General features: G+C 36.0%; 1 protein-coding gene across 2 annotated transcripts in view; it reads right to left on the bottom strand.

Annotated features, from left to right (window-relative positions):
* Positions 1 to 18556, bottom strand: part of cacna1fb (calcium channel, voltage-dependent, L type, alpha 1F subunit) — a 52073-nt gene that overhangs the window by 18158 nt on the left and 15359 nt on the right. The window contains exons 8-25 of one of the 2 annotated variants that reach the window (XM_046871217.1): positions 18096 to 18199; positions 16108 to 16259; positions 15823 to 15897; positions 15463 to 15544; positions 15166 to 15192; positions 13376 to 13536; positions 10468 to 10693; positions 8939 to 9146; positions 8612 to 8732; positions 8317 to 8392; positions 7301 to 7355; positions 6981 to 7032; positions 6777 to 6879; positions 6201 to 6330; positions 5132 to 5191; positions 3036 to 3142; positions 1756 to 1843; positions 1571 to 1678 (exon numbers count right to left, since the gene is read on the bottom strand). In XM_046871217.1, coding sequence (XP_046727173.1) covers positions 1571 to 1678; positions 1756 to 1843; positions 3036 to 3142; positions 5132 to 5191; positions 6201 to 6330; positions 6777 to 6879; positions 6981 to 7032; positions 7301 to 7355; positions 8317 to 8392; positions 8612 to 8732; positions 8939 to 9146; positions 10468 to 10693; positions 13376 to 13536; positions 15166 to 15192; positions 15463 to 15544; positions 15823 to 15897; positions 16108 to 16259; positions 18096 to 18199 — 1935 coding nt within the window. The remainder of the gene's footprint in view (positions 1 to 1570; positions 1679 to 1755; positions 1844 to 3035; positions 3143 to 5131; positions 5192 to 6200; positions 6331 to 6776; positions 6880 to 6980; positions 7033 to 7300; positions 7356 to 8316; positions 8393 to 8611; positions 8733 to 8938; positions 9147 to 10467; positions 10694 to 13375; positions 13537 to 15165; positions 15193 to 15462; positions 15545 to 15822; positions 15898 to 16107; positions 16260 to 18095; positions 18200 to 18556) is intronic. The other variant, XM_046871218.1, reaches the window with a different exon arrangement.

Here is an 18556-nt window from a genome sequence, read left to right as displayed (position 1 = left end):
ATAAAGTGTCCAAGTAGATGAGGTTCTGGTGCACTGAATAGTGTGTATAACTGATTGGGGCAGACCTGCTGCAATCAAGTTCCACCTTTCATTGTCCAGACCCAGAGAGCTATCCTGCCTAGGTGTGGATGATAAATCTCCCCTCCTGCCTGGGACAAGAAGTCCCTTCAGGGAGGGAAAAACCACGGCTGATCTGACAGCAGTTGAACTATCTCGGCACCCCAGTGCCTGGCTTGCCAACATGGAGCTATCAGAACCAGTGACAAGCCCAGTTTCCCCACTCTGACTAGAGTGGGAAACATTAAGCTTAGTGAAGGATGAATATAGAAGGATGTTTGGCCATGTGTGGGCTAAAGCATATACACCCAACAGTGCATCTTCGTCCTTTAGAGAGAAATACAGAAAACACTGAAGGTTTTCTCATGGGGCAAAGAGATTTATGGCAGCCTGGCCATATCTCTGCCATATATGCTCTACAACTTGAGGATGAAGTTTCCATTCCCCCTACAGGTTTTCCCTGCACAATAATTCCGCTCACCTGTTCAACATACCTGGAACATGAGTCTCTCTGATAAATAAAAGCCTCATGTCACACCACATTATCAGCTTTTTTTGTCAACTTATGCAACTAAAGGGAACAATGCATATCGGGTGAGGGTCCCTGTTCGAGATGGTTGCTGCACATGGTGATGGACAAAGGCGGGATGCAACCTCCCTGCGCTTTGACTCAATTACTTTGGTGGGGGGGATTACAGTTGACATGGCTGAGTGCAAGGTAATTAAGACTCGTCACAACACATTAGTCTATTGATTTCCATAGGGTAGTTAGCCCTTCGAAGGCTCACCTTGATGCGTAAAGCCCTTAGTTGGCTTAATGGCGCTAATTCCCCAACATAGTAATTTAATACTCGAAGGTCCAAGAGAATAGCCCGCTTAAACGTGGACACTATTCTAAATTTTTGGATGCCACTCAACACGATCTGATTTCGAAAACTGATTTCGTGTTCAGTGGCAGAATCCAATCACAGCCCGCTCGTTGAACAGTTTAGCAAAAAACAGCAGTAAACTGGATGTGCTGAGAGAGCTTGATGTAGTCCCTCACAGGAAGAAAGCGCGAAATTACGTTGTCAGGGTCGACCTGTCTGTCAAGACAGACATGGCATTATAGAAGCTTCAGTAGTTGGTCACGCTCAAAGTGATTCCCATTGTGAAACACCTAAGTTTATTAGTAACTGGACACTCATTCTTTGATGTTTCTAATAGTATAATGAAGTGAAATTTTGCCTGGTTTCATGGGGCATTTTTGTGAGTAGTAATGCTTTTAGTCACAAAAATATTTTAATTCAGTTCTTTAAATGATTAAATGATCTCAACTGCTGTATAACCTTCTGAGACAAAAAAAAAAAATGTTGTCAAATAAGACACTAAGCAGCCAGGACACATGTAATTAGAAGCTACACAACAAATCAAACAAGTACATTTAAACAATGCATATGGGTTAACAATATAATTAGCAAAACCAAAACATGCTGTTTTTATGACAGGTACAAAATAATAAATTATATACTACCTTAAAGAGTTGAACACCGATGCATGCGAACATGAACTGAAGCAGAGCAGTAACAATCATAATATTCCCAATGGTCCGTATAGCCACGAACACACACTGGACTACATGCTGAAGAAACACAGAGATTAATAAGAGCTGCACTGTACAAGTGCATTAAAAGTAGACGTACACATACACCATGGTACCTTTAGACCTTTGGCTCTGTTGATGGCTCGAAGAGGCCTGAGCACTCGCAGTACTCTCAGGATTTTCACTACAGAGATCGCACTTGAACTGAGATGGAAAAAGAGTAGAAAATGAGGTAATCAGATTTTGTGTGTCTTGTATGCCCAACCAGAAATCACTTTTTGTGTATGTGTGTGTATGCAATATGCAATTAGTAGTTTAATAATATAACTATCAGTGGAAGGCTGATAATATAAATATCAGTGGCAGGCCGTTTTTGTTTCTGTCAGAATCACTGACATGTTTTATCATATTTTTGTCCATGAATATGTATTAATTTCTTCCAAATAGTCTAGACTCCTAATTCCATAGCATTTCTCTCTAAAAGAAGTGTCTGTTTACATTGGAGTTTCTATCCAATCAGATTTCAGCCGTCACATGATGTGTTCAAAATCTGATGTGAGGCCTTCAAAAAAAAATTTCTGAAGGAACTTGCAGCATACAGTTAATGCTACTTGAAGGTTGTTTCTTTAACCAATCAGATTTCAACTTGATATTCGTGTGGATTTGATAGCTGTTTGTTTTTCATTTCACAATGGCTGACAAAGGAGAAGAAACTGATTTTGAAAGATATACTTACAGGGACATTTACAAGAAGGACTTTTCAAAAAAAGTTGGACATGGAACCAATAGAACAAAAATGAACAGAAAACCCTGTGTCATTCTACGAGGTTAACATTGATGCTTCTGCTAGAGATGATGTATGTGAGTGGTGCAACTGTAGCTGCAGTGAAAGGAGACTTGTTAAATTGTGTTTTTTGAGTTTTGTGCTTTAGTAATTTTACTCATTCTCACTGCATGAGGTACCTGTCTGTGATGCAGCACTCTGATATACTCTGTTTCTGTTTTATATTGATGGTTTCTATAGCCATGGTGTCATAATGATGGTGTTCCGAGGTGGATTGATTCAGGCAGGACAGCACTGAAGGCCTAGGTGTGAAATGCACGGCCCACCACTGATAAATATCCTACAGTCAATCAAGTCAGAAATCTCCATTTTAAAAGCAGTTCAAATCATTTAAGCATGATTACAGTTAATATTTCATCATTATCCTTAATCATATTAAACAGAAGAAAGACAAAAGACAATGTTCTCCAGCAGAGGGCTCTATCTGTTCACATAAACTCGAACAACAACCCCCAAGCCTTGCACTTTTTCAAAACCTTACACATCATCAGAGTGCTAGAGAAATCAAACATGTACCAAATGAAATGTAGAATGAATGTAAATTAGACTTACTGTAAGAAGAAGGAAACCAGAGACACACTGACAACCAGAAGATCCAACAGATTAAACCAGTTTCTACAGAAAGAGCCTTTATGCAAAAACGCACCATAGACTGTCATCTGCAGAAAGAATCAGGGGAAAGAAAAAAACATTTATTGCCAGTGCAGAAAAATGAACTTCACAAGTTGAGCAAATATAGTTTATACATTTCTGTTATATGTAATTTTCTTCACAACATTTTGTCATAGCTATTTAGGAAGTAACAGACTTTTATTAAATCTGGTGTCATATGATGCCAGTAGTTTTTAGTTTTGTTTTACTTCTTTAATTTTACCTAAATGCAACAACTCTGTCTGTGCAGAATTGTTTATGGAGTGCTGATTAAGGTGATATATAAGACTATATATAAGTGTCTGGTCCTCTGTTTAACAAAGTGAAAATATACATTTACCCTAAAAAAATGTTCCCATACCATTGAATCTAATGGGAAAAAACTAATATTTAGTTTTATGCTTTTATTTTGTTACCTAATCATCATGTAATCCTCATTACCTAAATCCAAAAAGGACTATAAAGCGCACCCATGTATAAGCCGCACCCACTGAATTTTACAAATATTTTTTATTTTGAACATAAATAAGCCGCACCTGTCTACACTAATGTACTTTACACAGGCATTAACGAAAGACATGTTACACACTGTGTAACGGGTGAAATATGTTGCGCTTCCCTAGGAGCATAGCGGAATTTTGGGAATAGCCTGCCACTGCATTCTTTCGGTATTACTGCATGTGTGTAAGACTGAGGATTATGTCCTTATTATTTTTTTTGACTAACCCTTAACGCTGTTGCCAAGAAAAATAAAAAAGCACGAGTTTTGGAAATCTGTCTGTGCTTATATGATTTCTGTTGCAACTGGAGTTAGCGCTCTCCCTTCACCCAGACTCAACACGCTACAACGGCTTGTATCTAAACAGTAGCCAACCAAGAAAGTCATTCACTGTCTTCCTCCTTCCTTTCACAACTATTTTTCTCGAGAGGTAATCTTTTGGCATTTAAAAATCACCAGAGGGAAGTTTTTTCTCCCGAAGCCGTGCAGCTCAGAACACAGGTGAGGTGCGTTTTTTTGTTTCCGTTCGGAAATGTCATTGGTCTAATGTTATGTCGCTCAGTTTTTTGGCTTGAAGTAATTAAGGCGCTTCGTTGTTTAAGCCTCGGGGTTCATAACGTGGGAAAAAAGTAGCGGTTTATAGTCCGAAAAATACGATACTTGGAAAATATGCAAAACATAATAACTGGTGGTTTAAGCCATGTCATTTGCAAAAGCATTTGCATAAGTGCTTTTAGAGTATATAAATATTTATCTAAATATCAAAACAATAATTGTATATCATATTAATTTGTAAAACCTGCCAATCATATGCAATCACACTGAACGATAAGAAACATACTGTATCCAAAGCCATATTTACTGAAAATCTGCACTTTTTACAGGAACATTCACAAATTGTTTCAAAGTAGGTGTGTAATGACAATGATGAATTGAAAAGTTAGCCATTTTGGCCACATTAAGATTGTTTTAAAGTGATGCAATCTTGTTTTTTTCCCTGTGAATGCTTATTTGCAAGCATGGTTCATGTTACAATGCATTTGCTAATGTACTGATAGTAATATTTGTTTTAAAAAAATCAGATTTTTAACCAGATATGGTTAATCATATTTTCCTTTTTCACTGTGACACTACAACACTTTGAAGAGGGGTCTTTAACTTGTCACATGTACATTACAGCACGGAGAAATTCTTTCGCCACATAACTCAGCAATGTGAGGATGCTGGGGTAAGACATTATACAGCACCCCTGGTGCACAAAGAGCTCAAAAGCAGCTGCTTGGCCATTCTTGGGTGGAACCTCCAACCTTCTGGTCAGTAACCCAGTGTCATAATCATCAAGCTACCACTATCCCACTTTGCCAAACACAAAGGTTACACTAGTAATTCAGCATTATTTAATAGACTGCATTTTTTGTCACAGTCTTTTCAACTCTACATCTTAAATATCACATAATATACAGTGAATATGAATAATAAAACACACTCATATGTGTACCTTGAGAAGAATTTCAACTGTAAATATTGAGGTGAAGGCATAATCAGCATAGCCCAGGACCTGATTAAAAACACACACAGAGCCTAAGAGTGCAGAGATGTCAAGAAGACAGAGAGACAGAGAATAAAACAAAAACACAGACAGATGCACACATGATGAATCTGTACGTAAATAAGCTATTGCACATGGCATCCCTCTTTCTGTCTGATGAGCTCAGAGGAGACTGATTGCATGGTGCTGGATAACACTTCCTCAACTGGCATGATGAATAACATCCAACATGCCAATCAGGACATCTGCAGTGCGTGTGGATGAGTGTGCGTAATGTGTGCGTTTGGACACTTGACTTGAAAAAAGGCCACTGAGTGCATTTGCACCGATTTGCATTCATTTCTATTTTGTTGAACTGCATGTCTAATGATTATTTATCTAATCATGTGTTTTGGCTGCTCCATGCACAAAAATATATTTTTCAGCTTCTTGATTTAATGCTGATTTTCCTTCATATTTCTGTGAGATTTTTCAGAGACAGATGCAATGTAAAAAGGGAGAGAGAAAAAGAGGCTCTCAGTACTATGCAGCAGACCCAATAAGCTCATAATCCCTTGTGCGTGTTTCCCAGCATCTGGAGTTCACGTGCTTCATCATGTGATGTAAAGTTGCAGCCAAAATTACAGCATGATGAGACTAACAATCTAAAGGGACCACTGGGTTCAGGCTACTCTCTAACTACAATGTTCATGGTGCTTAATTAAAAAGCTGCTTTCTGGTGAGGTTAAGGTTTCTTTTCCTTTAAGACAAGGTAAATAAGTATACTGCATGCTATACCAGGGATTTTCTTACAGAAAACCGAAACGAAAATGCTCCAGGCTCCCTGGTTGTACATGTTCTCCCAGTGACTTCAAGAGCTTCAAATCAATTTCCAAAAAGCATACTAGTAGGTAAATTAACTTCTATAAGGTATGACTATGTACTGTATGTGAACATGTGTTCAGTGCAGTGTGTGACAGGATTAACCATGACCTTGACAAGGACAAACTTCTGACAAAGTGTCTGTTTGGTGACTCACATTGTTTCTGAAGGAGTGTGCCCTGATTGGGTCCTCTGCAGCCAGGGAGATACTACTGAGGATGATGAATACCAGGATCAGATTAGTGAAGATGTGATGATTGATCACAGTATGACAGCCTACTCTTATTCTACAGAAAAAAAAAGAAAAAGTAAAAGAGAGAGAGGGCAGGAAAAGAGACAAAATCATGACTGATATACTGTATTATATACACATGTTATACTGCATCACATTTTAATAGGAACACCTGTGCACCTGCTCGTTCATGCAGTTCTCCAAATAGTCATGTGGCAGCAGCTAAATGTATACAATCATGCAGATACAGGTCAAAAGCTTTATTTAATGTTTACATCAAATATCAGAGCTAGTGGAAAGTGTGGTCTCAGTTACTTTGACCAAGGCATAGTTGTTGGTATTAGATGCTTTTACACAAAAAATCCAGTCAGTGACAGTTCTGCAGGTGAAAATGACTTGTTAAAACAGAAGTCAGAAAAGTAGCTTCTATTAAAGTAGCTGGCGAGTGTATGTGGCTGTTACATGCATTTTTGTTCATAAGCACATGTTCTTCAGGCTTACGGGTTGGTCTTGCTGAGGCAGAAGAAAGCACTGCCTTCAGGAATTGGCACAACTTTTTCTTTAGGTGGAACAAAATCAGCCACATTCAACTGAGTCCCTCCTTCTTTTGAGGCAGAGAAACATACAGGTAAATAATTTAATAGATGAAAATATATATATATATAAAGATGCATTATAATTATGTTTAGCTATATAAAAAAATACCTTTGACATCTCCTTCATCTGCTTCCTCCTCCTCCTCCTCCTCAATGTCAATCTAAATAAATAAGGAAAAAATAATTTTATATATATATATATATATATATATATATATATATATATATATATATATATATATATATATATATATATATACATTGGACACTAACAATAATATTATTAATAATAATAATAAAAATATCTAAATTACTAAACAACTTGCAGTCCGAAACTTAATATGTTCCAGAGGGAACTTTTTTAACTATGTTTCGCACATTAAAAGATATGAACCAAAAAAATTGAAAATGTTGTACTGGTAATCAAACCTTTGCCTCTGTATTCTCTCCGTCTTCCTGACCCTCCACTCCCTTTTTCTTTTCTCTGGAGGGAGAGAGAGAGAGAGAGAGAGAGAGAGAGAGAGAGAGAGAGAGAGAGAGATGAGCAAATAAGCTCATAATAATTGCTCAAAATAAGCAATAAGCATTGAGCAAAATCATATATATATAGGGGTTTAATATGTGATGAATTTCCCACATGGTTCACCTGTTAAAACTAAAAGTCTGCACTTTAAACTCTTATTTAATATCAGCTCCAATATACTGTAGCAATCATGTTTATGACTGTGTATATATAAACTCCTGAGCAAAAAAACCAAAACAAACCCAAAATTAAAAAACAGTTAAAAAATATTAGGTTTGTAATGAAATATTGTTTGTTAACCACAAATCATTGTTCAGACAATTTGCAAGAATAAAACAACAAAAGTAATTTAGTATGTCAGAGCTTTTTCCAATGATATCTTTAAATGTTTAAGGCTTGTGGGCAAACAAGCAGCAGAATTTTTTACAAAAAGTAAAGTAAGTGGAGTTGTTTCATTCATTGCTAATTACGTGAACATAGACATATTGAATTTTACATCTTGTTTTTACCTTTGCATATAAGAATGCCCTATTTAGCATAAAAAAAATAACTTTTCACAACTCCAAACGTCCTCATTTTTTTGATCAAATATTTGTTCCAGATCATTACAAATGTAATAATTTTGTGCCCAGGAGTTTATACAGAAAAGTACCCAGAGTATCATTTATACTGTTTTTGTGTACAATGTTGTATTTTTTTTCTATGAAGGACAATATAAGATTACTTAATTTTTTGGGTTAAAGTCCTCCAAAATTATAAAGATCTTAAAAAACCTTCTAAAAAAATAAAAAATCCGGTTATAAAATAAAAATGATGTAAAACATTATTTATATAACAAAATATTTGAAAACTAATACACAATTTTTTGTGCATTTCAACAAGGTTTTAAAACATGGTATTTAAAATAGTTAACTATGCTTACTTATTCTTTTTGTCATCTCCATCTGCCCCTGCTAAGTTGTCCACAGCAATAGCCAAAAAGACATTTAGTAGGATGTCTGAGATGAAGTTAATAAAAACCCCAATATGACCAGGAAAGTGAACACCCACACACTACTTAAAATCTAATTTAAATTAATCAAATTCAATCTAATCTAATTCAAATCTAAAAATGAAATGAGTATCTTGTGGCAAAATGTAACCAACAGTTCAGTATGAATACATATATAAAGCTTTAATACACGTCTCTATTCAGCTGGTTCAGTGTAAAAGGATACAGTTACCACAGATGAAGAGAATAACAAAATACAGACACACAATCATACCAGGAAACACAGGGCCTCCATATGCCATTATTCCATCGTACATCACCATGTTCCAGTCCTCACCTGTCAGGATCTGAGCACCAACATCAAATGTGATGAGCCACGCTTTGGAATTTACAATATTATATTTTAAAATATAAAAAAATACATAAATAAAAGTTTTATTCCAATGAAAATCTTTTTAAATAATAAGGTTTAATCTATTAACACTATAAATGGATATGAAAATATTTTATTCAAATATACTGTTTAAGGTCCATAATTTTAATCCAGTCTGACCTGGAAGCAGGTGAGAAGGGCCTGGGGAAACGAATCAAAGGTGCTTCTTTTCGTCTGTGTTTCATCAAAGTTGAACTTGCCACCAAAGAGCTGCATCCCCAACAGGGCGAAGATAATAAGAAAGAGGAAAAGCAGCAGCAGCAGAGAAGCAATGGACTTCATGGAGTTCAAGAGAGATGCCACCAGATTGGACAGAGCGGTCCAGTGGCTGTGAGGTGTCAAGAAAATAGCACATTAATGAATAACATTTTCATTCAGCCCCAAAAGTTGCATTAAACAATACAAACGTATAAAGCTGAACGAGGGCAATATATCAGTATTGCTATTATAATTATAAATATAATTATCTTATCTTTAGTCTTAACATAGTAATATCACATCTGGTGTTCCATGGAACAGGAAAGACACCCTTTAAATAAGTGTAAATAAATAAAATGGTTTTGTTTTAATTTTTCTTAGTTATATAGAAAGTTAAGCCACAAAAACTAGAAAAACACACACACACACACACACACACACACACACACACACACACACACACACACACACACACACACACACACACACACACACACACAGAAATGTGTCATTATAAATGTATAGTATAGAACCATAAATAGAAACAACATAATTTGTATGAAAATAGTTTAAATAAAACTGTATGTTTTATTTAAGTTTCTTTATTGGCCTCAGTTCTCCCTGGATCTCAAGACACTTCTTCCTCATTTTTCCATACAGATTATTTCTACACTTGCTGTTTTTCAGTTTTATTTTTAAATAATTGCAAATAGCCAAATGTTTAATGTCCATACAGAGCTATGCAAAAAAATATGCCAATCCCAAAATGAGAAACATTTAACTAAACCTGTCTTTGACAACAAATCATTGGTCAGAATATTGCTCCAGTAAGGTGTTTGGGAAAAGACTAGGAAATTCACATATAGACTTCTTAAAGTAAATCTTGAAAATGATTCAAATGTTTGATGTAAAATGAACATAAATGCTAGCATTTACAAAGGATGTACAAGAAGTTTTGTCATTTTCCCTATCTGCCAGACCTATTCAAGTGCCTGGATTAATAAAGCAAAGTATTATTTGTTTTTAAGACCATCAATCTATTTTTATTTACTTTTTCATATATATAATATATTTGGCGTAATAATTTTGCCATTTTGCACTTTTTTGCTCAGGAGTATATGTATTTTTTTCATTTCTTTGGCAAAAAAATGTAACACAACAATTTATTATCACCACATTCAAGTAGAATAAAACCTAATAAAATCCAATAAATGATGCATACAAATTTCCATGTGCTACTAAGTAACAATCCCAGAACTCTGGGATTTCTTTTTATATGTTTCTCTATAAAGATTAATTATATTTGTTATTGCCAGGGACAGCTGAAACTTCAGAGGTGTTAACTGGTAAAGAGTTTGTTCGAGGTAATATTTCCTCTGCCGTGATTTTTGTGCTCCAGTGCATTGGGGAATAGATTTTTTGTGAGCTTTCCAGGACTGTAGCCTGCATACCGTGTGACTTTGAAGATCCTAAGCAAACGGACACAGCGCAGCACTGAAATGCCGAGAGGTGGCATGATCTGCAGCTCTACCAGCACAGTCTCCAAAATTCCTCCGCACACCACGAAACAGTCAAAACGATTAAAGAATGCTACAAAATAGGCCTGCAGCCCCAGACTGTACATCTTCAGCAACATCTCAACCGTGAAAAGAGACAGAAGCACCTTGTTGGCAATTTCTGCAAAGGAACACGGAAAAAAATAATTGGCAGGAACAATTTCATAAAAACCAAATACAGTGGTAATGACCTGCTTAGGAAGAATGCATTATCAGACCCAGCAGTTAGAGATGTTCATGCTACATTGAGGAAAATAAGTATTTGAACACCCTGCTATTTTGCAAGTTCTCCCACTTAGAAATCATGGAGGGGTCTGAAATTGTCATCGTAGGTGCATGTCCACTGTGAGAGTCATAATCTAAAAAAAAAATCACAATGTATGATTTTTAAACTATTTATTTGTATGATACAGCTGCAAATAAGTATTTGAACACCTGAGAAAGGCAATGTTAATATTTGGTACAGTAGCCTTTGTTTGCAATTACAGAGGTCAAACATTTCCTGTAGTTTTTCACCAGGTTTGCACACACTGCAGGAGGGATTTTGGCCCACTCCTCCACACAGATCTTCTCTAGATCAGTCAGGTTTCTGGCCTGTCGCTGAGAAATACAGAGTTTGAGCTCCCTCCAAAGATTCTCTATTGGGTTTAGATCTGGAGACTGGCTAGGCCACGCCAGAACCTTGATATGCTTCTTACAGCGCCACTCCTTGATTATCCTGGCTGTGTGCTATGGGTAATTGTCATGTTGGAAGACCCAGCCTCGACCCATCTTCAATGCTCTAACTGAGGGAAGGAGGTTGTTCCCCAAAATCTCGCAATACATGGCCCCGGTCATCCTCTCCTTAATACAGTGCAGTCGCCCTGTCCCATGTGCAGAAAAACACCCCCAAAGCATGATGCTACCACCCCCATGCTTCACAGTAGGGATGGTGTTCTTGGGATGGTACTCATCATTCTTCTTCCTCCATACACGTTTAGTGGAATTATGACCCAAAAGTTCTATTTTGGTCTCATCTCACCACATGACTTTCTCCCATGACTCCTCTGGATCATCCAAATGGTCATTGGCAAACTTAAGACGTGCCTGGACATGTGCTGGTTTAAGCAGGGGAACCTTCCGTGCCATGCATGATTTCAAACCATGACATCTTAGTGTATTACCAACAGTAACCTTGGAAACGGTGGTCCCAGCTCTTTTCAGGTCATTGACTGATTTCTCACCTTCCTTAGGATCATTGAGACCCCACGAGGTGAGATCTTGCATGGAGCCCCAGTCCGAGGGAGATTGACAGTCATGTTTAGCTACTTCCATTTTCTAATGATTGCTCCAACAGTGGACCTTTTTTCAAACAGGTGCATCTAATTTAGGATAATAAATGTAGTGGAGGTGGACATTTTAAAGGCAGACTGACAGGTCTTTGAGGGTCAGAATTCTAGCTGATAGACAGGTGTTCAAATACTTATTTGCAGCTGTATCATACAAATAAATAGTTTAAAAATCATACATTGTGATTTCTGGATTTTTTTTTTTAGATTATGTCTCTCACAGTGGACATGCACCTACGATGACAATTTCAGACCCCTCCATGATTTCTAAGTGGGAGAACTTGCAAAATAGCAGGGTGTTCAAATACTTATTTTCCTCACTGTATAATGCTGTAGTTTAGGACAAGTAAAAAACTTAGTGGTTTAGTGAAATCCAAGCTTAATGTTTATTGCAAAAGTACCACAGATGTTGTTATTGCTAAAATGAACCATTTGGTTTGATTAAACAAGTCATTTTGTTACCTCTAGCCCAAAGATGACCTATCTATCTAAAGTTGGCATGTGGTAAACTTTGATTTGGACACAATGCCCTTTATGACAAGAGGAAAAAAGGGAAAAGATGCCATTTGGAAAAACTTAAAGACCATTTTCATGTCACTCAGAGGTTTCTAAGTAGCTGTATTGAGCACTAAAATCTATTTTGCAATCAAATGGATTGTTTTTATTGTTCTATACAGTAAGTTTGAAAATAAAACTTTAATTAATTACTAATTAAGCAGATTACAAAGTAATGTTTTCTTTTTACTCATTAATTTATTTATAAATATTATCAAATCATAAATGAAAAGAACCATGGAAACTTTAATTGTAAAACAATTCAGTTCGGTACAATGCAACATTTGAGTTTGGCCCATAGGCTTTCAAGTTTGATCTTTGGCCATTTATGAAAAAAGGTTTTGCACCTTTGCTCTAGCCCAAATAAAATATACCAAGATTTACTTATAATTTCATCCCATTGAATATCCATCAAAGCAATAGCTTTATTAAAATATACTTAATTAAGCCCTTCATTTACCCCTTATATCATACAGTATATTACTGTTACCACAAAACATCAGAGGCAACTGTATTGGATGAATTTTTGCTTCATTTGAACTAAGAGCCTCAAGCCATGACAATATGCACAATGCAAGCTCCATGAAGATATGGTTTACAAGGCCTGGAGTGAAAGATCTTGAGTGATCTGTTATATACAGTAGTTCTGACCTCAACCCTATTGAACACCTTTGAGATGAATTGAAATGTTGACTACACTACATGCCTAGTACGGTACTTGACTTTACTAATGCCCTTGTGGCTGAATGCACAAATCTCCTCAATCAGACTTAAAAATCTAAAGAAGAGTGAAGGTAATTATAACAGCAGATAGGGAATAAATGTGGAATGGTAAATACACACGAATGTTACCACAAACAATTTTGTCAATATAGTGTATATTTAACAAATATAATAAAAAGATAAATACATATACACACCCTGCACTTCGGTGAGCCAGTCTGGTTGGTTATGGTGCTCAGATGCACTCAGAGCTGTGTTGAGAAACACCAGAATCAACACCAGCCAAAAGAAAGTCACAGATTTCACTGCTTTTCGGCATGTTCTCCGAATGCCGCGGTTCCACCGGCGCAGTGTGCGACTGATGACAAACACAAGTACACAAAAACCTTAAAAAACCTTGAAATGCCCAGAAAACAGTGATAATCCCAATCAATAACAGTTGTACTACATAATTACAGATAAGTGATGTGATATTTTTGTGTTTTTAATCTCATCCCAAATCAGAAAATGCACACTAAGTGGTATATACATACCATTTTGATACAGTTGTACAAACTTTGGAATGCAAACTATGTATAAGTGAATTGAAATTGCTATGAGAATAAAACATTATTGGGTACAGCACTGTGTTTAGATAACTTATCCTTTAACTATACCACAGTGTAAGACTGTTAAAATAAATACAACTGGGGTTTTTTGTAAATATGATGGGATTTAAGTACACACAGGTAGACTCTAATTAGTAATTAGGTGACTTCTGAAGGCAGTTGATTGCACTGGATTTTATTTAACTGTATGCATCTTATCTGTCCTGGATACATAGCACACTTTTCAGATGTATATTTAAAAAAAATATTTAACACCATGTATCATTTTTATTTCCACTCCTTCCACAATTATACCTTGTGTTGGTCTAGGGTCACATAAAATCCCAATAAAATACAAGTTTGTGGTTTTAACGTGACAAAATGTGGAAATATTCAAAGGAATACTTTTGGAATGCACTGTATATATAAAACACTTTTTCACACAGGGCCATGTGGTGTTGGATTTTGTTTTCCCTCGATAATAAAAACCTTAATTTAAAAAATAATAATAATAATGTAAAAACTGTATGTTGTGTTTACTTGTGTTATCTTTTACTAATATTTAAATTAGTTTGATGATCTGAAACAATAAAGTGTGACAAACATGCAAAAAAGTAAGAAATCAGGAAGGGGGCAAACACTTTTACACCACTGTATATATATATATATATATATATATATATATATATATATATATATATATATATATATATTCTCTTCCAATCTGACTTATCAACCCTAACACAACAACTGGTTAGAGGTATTTTATAATAAATATTGTCAGTTTTTTTGTGTGTTTTACTATGTGTGCTTGAATGGGATGAAATATTAATGATCATCCAGGACAGATTAGATGCTTACAGTAACATACCAGGGGTTCAGGAAGCATAGCCGAGGACAGTCATCTTTAATTATGTTACAGTGCTGTATCTCACAGGATACTATTACTACAGTTATGTGCATTATGTGAATTTATTTAGTTATGAGCCCATTTGTTTAATTTAAAAGTTTTAATCAAACACCAATAACTCAAACACAAGCAAGCCTATAAATAATAATGCATGGAAAATCCAGGAATGAGATGTTTACAAAATATCTTTGCTGATAGGGAATGTGATTATACATTATACATTATATTATATATTCCGCATTCACTGCATACAGAAATACATTACAAAAATAAATATTTAATAAAATAAGGTAATTCTCCTTCCCAACCCACCAAGAAAACTGCTGTTAAACATCAAACAGCTTCATAATAATTTTTAACCTCTAATTAAGAACATTAACTGGAGGTTAATAGCTGGAGGACATAACTATGGCATTAAATCATTTCTTCTTCCATGTTAATTAACCTTTTGTTTTATCTGCTAGCAGTTAATGTTCAGATTCATACTCACCAGCAGGGGTTTTTCATTATCCAAGCACTGAGAAAAAACATGCAACAGAATAGAGAAATAATAAGACAAAAGACGTATGAAAAAAAGGTTGCTAGAACAATGAAGAGCACCCAATGGAAATGAGACACAGCAGCAAGGCAAATAATGTGCTCAACCACACAACAGGAACTAGTGTCTAATGTGAACAAAAGACATAAAGACTTTTTCTTTGCACCCAGGATTTTTTGTGTTTGTGTGTGTGTGTGTGTGTGTGTGTGTGTGTGTGTGTGTGTGTGTGTGTGTGTTGGGGGGTGTTACCAGCAAGCAGCACAGCAATCTGTATGTTCTTCATCAATATTTTCTGTGTTTTCTGAGGCTGTTTCACTAGCAGGAAGACTTGCTACAAAATGAGAAAGCAAGAAAAACATATAGAACATGACAGAGACATGGTGGGAAATTGCAAAATGAAATCTGAAGAGAGCTACTCTCATTTTTTGAATGTCAGCCGCATACAGGCAATCAAATCTAGAACAGGGTCGAGTCATTTACAGTGAATAAAATAGAGAGAGGCCCAGTTTTTGTACAATGATGTACAAATGCAGATGAAGTAAAGGAGTGCTATATTTAGCAGGTAGGTGGAGCCGATGGCTGGAGAAGGCTCTATGTGATTGGCCGTACCGTGTGTCTCGTTGGAATGAGTGAACCAGCTGAACTTCCCTCGCTTTTTGTCAGCCAGGTCACGCAGGGTCACACCTGAGAGGGAGAAGAGGAGGTCAGCGTTTGTGTGAGCTTGGGAAAAAAAAAAGCAGATATTTCATTTGGAGAACTAAAAAAACTTTTTTTTACCAAAAATGTCTAAAGCCTGTGTTAAATCACTGTGCAGTTGCTCTATGGTTATTCTATGAACTGGAATATTCAGAAGTATAAGAGAGTTTGAAATTGTATTAGCATGTGTGAGCTCACGTCTGTTTCCATCCTCGTTAAACTCATCAATGTCCTCAGCCTGCATGATCCAGTCCATGTAGCCACACAGGTCCTCCTCCAGCTGCTGCTTCTCCCGCAGCTTCTGAAAATCCCCACGTGCTTTAGCTTTCTCTCGCTCCTTAGAGAATTCCCTACACACAGAAAGAGAGAGAGAGAGAGAGAGAGAGAGAGAGAGAGAGAGAGAGAGAGAGAGAGAGAGAGAGAGAGAGAGAGAGAGAGAGAGAGAGAGAGAGAGAGAGAGAGAGAGAGAATTCTAGTGCTAACATTAATTAATCAAAAAGCGTTGGCAGATTTGTAGGGTTTTTCCTTAAAATTTGTTATTTATAAACTGTCCAGTCACACTGTTGATCAGTTAAAATTATGAAATTTTTGTCAATAATGTTTTTGGTTCACTGGCAGTTTTTAAACATTATGTTAGGAATAATCAACGCTTTATACAATAGACATTGCAGTGAAAGCAGCTTTACAGAGATAAATGGGTTATAAAATATGAATTTATGATAATGCATAATGTAGTCCTTATAAGTTTATCCCTAATAAGTCTATCTCTAATAAGCAAGCCAGTGGGGACAGTAGCAAATAAAAAAAGCCCTAAAGTGGTATGAGGAAGAAACCTTAAAAGGAACTGAAAAGGGAACCCAACCTCATCTTGGTGGCACCGAATGTCCATTTATTATAGAATTCAATGGACATTGTGGAGGAATAGAACCACATGACAAGAAGCAGATTTTTTTTTGCACTTAAGGCATTTAGCAGACATGTTAGTTAATTAGTTAGTTTGCCTGTGTGAAGTGCATAAAATCATGAGTGCGAGAGAAAGATTATACACATCTGTGTCATGTCAATTGTCTCACTATTTATCCAACTGTAAGTGCATGTTACTATGGTAGCAATTGTTCATAGAAGGTGCATAAATCTGAAATGATGATTAAACTGAGTGGAACTACTTGTGCATTCAATGGTTTAAACACACACCATTCAGCTAATCAGAATCAAGTATTTTTAGCATGGCATCTTAGCATTAAAACCTGCTTTATTAAATACATGCTGGCATCACTGGGTTTAAAAGGAGCTCTCTCTCTCTCTCTCTCTTATATATATATATATATATATATATATATATATATATATATATATATATATATATATATATATATATATATATGTTGGTTTTATTTTTTTTCCTTTGCATACTCAGCGATTGATTAGCACTTTAATAGTAAACTGCTGTAAAATTGCTGTAGAATGTGTTCCAGTACAGAATGTGACTGTACTGCTTTGTGCACTGTGGTCAAGTTCATTAAAGCTACAGTATGTCAATTATGGGATTTAAATCCCTGACACTGACATAGTCTGTGACTAAATGCAACTGTCATATGTTGGATTACTGTTGGATCACTCTTTCACTCACAGGCATACAGTACATACAGAGCCTAGAAGCAGTAGTTTAGAGCCAGGAACACATTCTTGTACAGTAAGTCCTTTGCATAGTGCACACACACACACACACACACACACACACACACACACACACACACACACAATAACAACCACACCTAAGAGCAATATATCCAAAAGCTGGCATGTTTGATCAGGGTAAAGAAAAAGCCATGTGGACATAGGGAGATGCTCATGCCCAGAAACTCCATAGACACAATAACCCAAGCTCAAGATCAGACCAAGACTGGAGCTGTGAGACTGCAACACTGCCTGCACTACTGTGAAAGTCATGGTTAATTACATATTTTTTTATTTAAATTTTTATGCTTAGCATGAAACATGATTATCTGAGTGAAAACTGCACCATATAATAGTTTGAAGAACGCTTTCACAGATTTTACACCAAGTTTGGAATGTTATCTGTCTGTGCATCTACTAATCACTGGTTCACAAATTTAAAAAACAGGATAATTTAAACTCTTTATATACTGAACCTAAACCTTCCTTTTGTGGTTTGTCCTACTTACCCACTCAGCACACCTAACACAAGGTTGAGGACAAAAAAAGATCCAAAGATGACCAGGCTTACAAAGTACACCCAGGGCAGCTCAAACCCTATAGCATCATTCATCTACAGAAAGAAAATATTAAATTGCATACATCAAACATTTCGAAATCATTCATTCATTCATTCATTCATTCATTCATTCATTCATTCATTCATTTATTTTCAGTAAACATTTTATCTCTTTATCCTATCACTAAAATCAATAAGCACAAGGCAAGGATACATACAGGATAGGATGTACATCACACAAATGCACATACACAGTAGCATTAGACACATGAGGTCAATTTAGAGCAATCGAACCACCTAACACCTAAAATGTGCACCACTGAAAAAAATATAGCAACAGATTAATGCAGCATGCATTTCTGTTTGACCATTTTTATTTAAAAAAATATACAAATAAATATAAAAGAGGCG

This window comes from Silurus meridionalis, chromosome 17, assembly GCF_014805685.1.
Source record: "Silurus meridionalis isolate SWU-2019-XX chromosome 17, ASM1480568v1, whole genome shotgun sequence".
Lineage (NCBI taxonomy): Eukaryota > Metazoa > Chordata > Actinopteri > Siluriformes > Siluridae > Silurus > Silurus meridionalis.
Note: the sequence above shows the minus strand (reverse complement) of the source record. Positions and strands in the feature narration are given on the sequence as shown.